General features: G+C 42.4%; 1 protein-coding gene across 1 annotated transcript in view; it reads left to right on the top strand.

Moving 5' to 3' along the window:
* Window positions 1-6,306, top strand: part of FAM174B (family with sequence similarity 174, member B) — a 38,000-nt gene extending 31,694 nt beyond the window's left edge. The window contains exon 3 of the mRNA XM_006885237.1: window positions 6,153-6,306. Within this exon, the coding sequence (XP_006885299.1) occupies window positions 6,153-6,306 (154 nt within the window). The remainder of the gene's footprint in view (window positions 1-6,152) is intronic.
* The last annotated feature ends 779 nt before the right edge of the window (window positions 6,307-7,085 follow it).

Genomic DNA, 7,085 nt, shown 5'->3' with positions numbered 1-7,085 from the left:
TGAAGAGGAATGTCGCATCAGGTTTGAAGGGAGACTCATCAATAACTTGCATTATACAGATGACATAAGCTTGCTTACTGAAAGTGATGAGGACCTGAAACTCTTCTTGCAGAAGGTCAAAGAATATAGCCTTCAATATGGACTGCATCTCAACATTAAGAAAACAAAGATACTTACCACTGGGCCAGTATCATGATAGAGAAAGGATTGAAACTGTCAGCTTGGATCCACAGTCAACACTTATGGCACCAGTAGTCAGGAGATAAGAAGGCATATTGCTTTGGGAAAGTCTGCTGTCAGAGACCGCTTCAAAATTCTGAAGAACAATTTCAGTTTGAAGACTAAGGTGTGTGTGATTCAGGACATGGTGTTTTCCATTTCTTGCTATGCTTCTGAGAGCTGGACAATGAGTAAGGATGACAGAAGAATTGATGCCTTTAAATTGTGGTGTTAGATAAGAGTCCTTAATATCCCATGGACTTCTAGAAGAATGAACAAATATATCTTGGAAAAGGTGCAGCCGAGCGTGTTCCTTGTAGGCGAGGATGGCAAAGCTTTGTCTCTTATACTTTGGATGTGTTGCTAGTAGAGACTATTCCTTGGAAAGGGATATGCTTGGAAGGGTAGAGGGTCAGCTAAAGAGAGGAAGATCCCCAACTAGATGGATTGACATGGTGACTGAAGTAGTGAGTTCAAGTGTATCAGAGATAATGAGGATGGCATAGGATAGGACAGGATTCATATCAGTTGTTCATAGGATCACTATCAGTCATACTCACCATCACTTAAAAACAACAGCAATAGCAATTGACTAAGGTTTCTAAGTTTGTTCCAGTTTTTCTTCAATGATCTTTATAGTTCCAGGTTTTACATCTTGGTTCTTGATCCATCTTGAGTTATTTATATATATGGTGTGAGGTAAGAGCCTTGTTTAAGTTTTCTGCAAATAGTATCCAGTTTTGACAGCACATTTGTTGAAGAGATTGTCTTTCCCCACATTTAATGGATTTAATCTCCTTGTCAAAGACCAATTGTTCATATGCTGATGGATTTACTTCTGGATTCTCAATTCTATTTCTTAATGGAAACAGTATTGACTCATTGGAACAAATCCTTTCTGTACAAAAGGAACCCCGATGGGCACTTAGGTTGTCTCCAACTCTTTGTTATTGTGAATAAAGTCACGATAAACATAGGTGTGCAGATACCTGCTTGGGTGGCAGTTATAGTTTCTTTAGGGTATATTCCGAGTAGTGGAATTGCTGGGTCAAATGGTATTTCTATTTGCAACTTTTTGAGAAAGCACTGTACTGCCTTCTGTCATGGCTGCACCATTTTACACTCCCACCAACAGTGAATAAGGGTTCCAGTTTCTCCACAACCTCGCCAGCATTTGTTGTTTGTTGTTCTGTTACATTTTGCTATTCTTACTGGGTGAGATGATATGTCATAGTTGTTTTGATTTGCATCTCTCTTAGAGCTAGGGATTTTGAACATTTCTTCATGTGTTTGTGGATAGAGAAGCTGTGGTATAGTCACACAATGGAATACTACATTGCATTGAAAAAGAACTCAAGAAATATTATTCAAAATGGGTGACCCTGGAGGACATTATGCTGAGTGAAATATCTCCGACACAAAAGGACAAATACTGCATAATTCCACTGTTGTAAAATGGGACTGACATCAGGGTTGGAAGGAGACTGAGAAAGATGGGATAAATAATGTATACTGCATTGAAACAGATAAGTGAGATAACTGTTTAAAAGGGATATATGATTAAGTATTATTGTCATGACAAGAGTTCAGAACAAAGGCTGCATAGTGGGGTGGACTTGGAGGGAGGGATTGTATACCAATGAAAGAATTTTTCTTTTACTTTTCAAAGAGAGGAATGAACTAGAGGGTAGGGGTGGGCAGGGAGAAAAGTGCAACAGTGAGTAAATGAAAATCCAAAATCTCTGTAAATTTTCATTAAAATGAATACTAATTTTTTTAAAAGGAATCCTGGTAGAATAGTTGGTTAAGGACTGGGCTATAAGCAGAAAAATCAGCTGTTAGAACCCATCCATTGCTCTGAAGGATAAAGATAAGGTAGTCCATCCAGTGGAGGGTCAACTTGACTGCAATATGTTTGTTTGGGTTTTGCCACAAAAAAGAAAATTACAGCATACCTCAGAGGTAAGACAGCTTCGATTCCAGACATACAACAACTCTGTGAAGTTAATCACATGAGGTTTTGGGTTCCCAAATGCATATGAACATCATGTTTGTACTAGACTGTAGTCTACTGCTGTGCATAGCATTACGAAAAGATTGAAATACTTTGTGAATTACCAAAATGTGGCACAGGAATGTGAAATGAGCACACACGGCTTGAAAAATAGTGTCGATAGACGTGGTCAAGATGGGTTACCACAGATTTGTACAAAAAGGCAATGCCTGAGAAGCTCATAAAGGCAAGTACAGTAAAAGGAGATATGCTTGTGTACATATTTAGCTTCAGTTTGGTTTTTGTTTAAGATCCCTGCGTGACATAGAATTGTTTTGGTTTATCTACTTCTAGTTTAAAGCCTAAAGTGCACTTTACTCAATTCATGGTCTTCTCAATTGCTTTCTATGCATCTGGAAGAAGGGACAGTGAGTAAGGATGGCAGAAGAAGAATCAATGCTTGTGAGCTGTGGTGTAGGAGTATTGAATATCCCATGGCTGGCCAAACGAACAAAGAAGACTGTTTTGGATAAAGTGCAAATAGAGTGCTTCTTGGAGCCAATGATGGTGAAGCTTTCTCTTACGTATTTTGGGCATGTTGTTAGGAAGGGTCAGTCCTTGGCAAAAACATCATTCTGGTAAAGGTGGGAGGTCAGAAAAGGAGAAAAGGACTCTCACCCAGATGGATAGAGGTGGATAGTCACAATGACTGTCGAGTGAGCTCCAGTTTATCAGGATGATGAGGATGGCACAGAATAGGGCAGGGTTCAGCTCTGTTGTTCACAGGGTCGGTGTGAGTTCTAGTCAACTTGATGACACCTAACAAAAACTACTAATCTAAAGTAACATTTTTTTGCCCTTTGTTTTAGATTTTAATGAAAATTTATAAAGAACTTGGATTTCCATTCATTCTTTGTTGCACATTTTCCTCCCTGTCCCCCTGTGTGTTTCCCCGCCCCCCGCCCCTCGGTTTGCTTTTTTCCTTTGGGAAAAAAGTTCTTTCATTGTTAGACACTCTCCTCCATCACGTTACTATGCAGCTCTTATTCTGGACTCTTGTCATGCCAATAATACCTGATTGTATGATCCTTTTATACAATTCTCTCCCTTGTCTGTTTCAGTGCCGTGCACATTCTTTATCCCCTCTTTTTGACTCCGTCCCAGTGGGCCCGTGAAAGGAGCCCTGCCTGCATGAGAAGCACAGACCTGAGACCCTGTGGAAGAGTTCAGTGCTGGGACACTGTGAGTCAGAAAGGACATGTGTGCAACAGGTGTGGGAGTTTTGGGTTTTTTTCTTGGTTGGTTTGTTACTGTTACTAAGAAAGACATCTTCCTTGTGTTGAGCACCTATTGTATACAGGGTCCTCAATGCATCATCTCCTTTAATCTTCTGTTATCTGTGGAGCAAGTGTCCTATTATCATTCCATTTTACTTATTTTTAAAAAGAAACATAAAATACGTATTGAAGAGTCACACCCTCCAGAATTACACAGGGCCAGTGGCAGTGTGGTTAAGGCATGAGGCTGCTAACCAGAAAGCCAGCGGTTTGAACCCACCAACCGCTTCATGGGAGAAAGATGGGCATTGGCTTCTGTAAAGGCTTATACCCTGGAAGCCCTACGGGGGTGATCTGCTCAGCCGTGCATGTTCCTATGAGTCAAAATTGACCCATTAGCAGGGGATTGTTGAGTTTTTTATAACAGTGATTAAACATTCTAGCTGTACATACAGAGATACTGAGGTTGGAATAGACAGGATCTTGATTATGTATTGTATCTCAATACTTTGTTTCTTTTTTTTTTTAGTTTTTTTTATTATTAAATTTTATTAGTTTTAATGAGCATTTACCGAGATTTTGGGTTCTCGAATTCATTCATTGTTGCACTGTTTTCTCTACCCTCCTCCCCAGTTCGTTCATCTTCCTCCCCCATGTCTGTTTTAATTGTCCAATTGCCATAGTGCTTGTCAAAGCCAGTTCTGATTAATCTCCTTTGTCAGTGTGTCCTTTGCCATTCCCTATCACTCCTCCCTGAGAGAGACTTCACCCTGATTCATAAGGAAAAGGGGATGGCAGATTCTCTTAGCTACTTCCCGCTGAAAAGGGACACTTGGTTTCTTGTGGTTGCTTGCAACATGGGAGAAATGAAAATACCACAGTTTTGTAGACTAGCTTGTGTGCAGAAATGGGGCAGGCGAGACACAGTGAATGAGTCTCTCTCTCCCCCCTTTATAAACACAAAAGCTGCAAAATGAATTAATCTGTATGAAAACAGGAATATAATAGCCCTCAATGTTTAAAAAATGCCAGTAAGATGCCAGAATTTTCAGTCCAACTTTCAGACTAGCCATTTTACTTGGCTTTCATTAAAAATACCCAGTAGGATATTTCTCACGAGCAGCATTCAAATATATAAAATAGAGGCCCATAACATAAATCAGAGAAAAAGGTGAAGCATATTGCATAATTTGAGATGATTTAATGACATTTATGACTACAAAGCTTCTGTGGAAATGAGTGCCATAGAGACTACGTTAAATTTCATCTACTCTCCTGAATGTTCCCATCACATTTTTTAGCTTAACATTTTGTTTTCATTTTACATGTGCTGCTTTTTGTTTGTTTGTTGTTTCCCCCTCCCTCATTTTACCTGTGCAGTTGTTAGCCTACTTCCTGCTGGCCTCTGACACATGGTGACCCCAGTCAGAGCAGAACAAACCATACCCCTGTCCTGCACCAGTCCACGACCATTTGAAAATCACCCTGCTGTGACGCATAGGGTGTTCCTTGTTGGTTTTGGAAGCTGCTCTCCAGGCCTTTTTTCCTTGTCTTTCCTTGTCTGGAAGGGCCACTGAAACCTGTTAATACCACGGCAATAACAGAGGCATCTTCACTGACAGAGATGGGTGGTGGCTGAGTATAAGGTGTTTTGGCCAGAACTGAGTCCAAGGATGGGGAGAAGTGTACCTTTGACCTACTCCTGCGCCTCAGTACATTTTTTGCGTAATTTTTTTTTGTAATCTCATTTTGCTGATGAAAAAATTGAGGAGTAGGGAGATGATTGTACTTACCCCAGACCTCTCAGGCTTTGCACCAGGCTCCGACTGAAATTCAGCCCACAGAGCAGCAGTCCCAGGGTGGTGGCCCCGCAACACAGCAGGGAAGGGCCAGGAGAGAGTGGGGACATGAAGTGACTTGTGCAAGAAGGTTCCATTCTGCTTGTGATAATTTGTTCATCACAAGATTTTTAGTTTTTTGTGTTAATTTTAATTTCCCAAAATATTGCCAATCCCCAAACTCAATGCCTCTAACCTGAATTCCAACTCCTAGTGACCCTGTAAAACAGAAGAGAAGCACTTTGGAGGGTCTCTAAGTCTTTATGGGAGCAGAATGCCAGCTCTTACTCTCATGGGTGGCTGGTGTATTTGAACCACAGACCCTGTGGTTAGTAGCAGAACATTTAACACTGTGCCACAAAGGCTTCAAAATACTGCATGATGATGTTATTTTGATTGCTGGAGTTTCTTGATGCTGGGGAAGGTGTCATCTTGTCTGTTTTGTGAGTGAGGACCCCAGAGACTTAATGTGGTCAGTACCTTGCCTTAGGCCCCATGTCTCTCACACACACATGGATGTGTCTGAACTAACTCATCGCTGGCCCTTCAGTGGGTTCGCTGGCTATAAATCACATGGGAGGAGAGTGTCCAGCTTTCTCCGGAGAAGCATCTGGTGGATTCACATCATCAGAGAGAGGTAGCCTTTGAGACAGCTGTTACAAGCCCCCGCAGGCTGTGCCACCAGAGCAAGTCTTGGTCCTTTGAATGGTTTGGTCATGAAGGCAGCGATGGACGGCTCTTAGGTGAAGGACGTTTAATGCTGCATTGCCTGTGCAATTCCCTTCTCTCTAAGCTGTGTTCTCACCACAGGGTTCTCTCTTCCAGGTCAGGAAAGAGGTTAAAGAAGACCCGGAAGTATGACATCATCACCACTCCAGCCGAGCGGGTGGAAATGGCCCCGCTGAATGAAGAGGATGATGAGGACGAGGACTCCACAGTATTTGACATTAAATACAGGTACGGGACAGATTCCTTCTGAGACACTGATGGGACTGTGCGGCTTTGCAGTGATGCCAGCCCCAGTGTGGTGTCCTTGTGTTCTGGGTCCTTGGATAAAGCCTTGGAGGTCTTTGCTCCAAGCCCTTCCCAGAAATCCAGCAGAGAGATACTTAGGCCTGGATTTCCTCAGCCTGACATCACGGAAAGGTCAGATTTACTGGAGGAAAGAGGGACTGAGTCTCACCCTATGAGCTTGACATATGCACTGGCTGTGGGGGAACATCATCCAGGAATGCCCATCACCAAAGTGCACAGAAACGGGACATCCAGCCTTGCTTACATAGGCAGCTGAGCATAGTGGGGGGGGGGTTCCTGTTTGGGGTGGGCTCTAAAGACACAAGTAATTCCTAAAATAGCCTGAGGGGAAGTCAGGGTGACTTTATGGCTTTGGGATTGTAGGGTGAGTTTTTGTTTCCTTTGAGGGTGCTCTCTGAGTACGTGTGATTACACAGTGTGAACACAGGAGTGAATATAGTGTAGAAATGAAGACTTGCGGACCGAGGAGGGTGGAGAACCTGCTTGTCTACAGTTCCAGTTGGACCTCCTTTACTTCTTCCGTACTCTTAGTTCTTTGCTCTTCTATAGAAATCATCTTATCAGATTCAAGGATGCCCTGGTGGCTTAGTGGTAAGGAGCTGCTCTGTCAACCCGAAGGGAAGTGGTTCAAATCCACCAGCTGTTCTGCAAGGAACTGTGCTCCTGTGAGATTTTCAGCCTCTGAAAACCCCCTGGACGGTTAGCAATTTCTCAATAGCATTG

This window comes from Elephantulus edwardii, unplaced genomic scaffold (assembly GCF_000299155.1).
Source record: "Elephantulus edwardii isolate Elephantulus edwardi_28Jun2011 unplaced genomic scaffold, EleEdw1.0 scaffold00041, whole genome shotgun sequence".
Classification (NCBI taxonomy): domain Eukaryota; kingdom Metazoa; phylum Chordata; class Mammalia; order Macroscelidea; family Macroscelididae; genus Elephantulus; species Elephantulus edwardii.
Note: the sequence above shows the minus strand (reverse complement) of the source record. Positions and strands in the feature narration are given on the sequence as shown.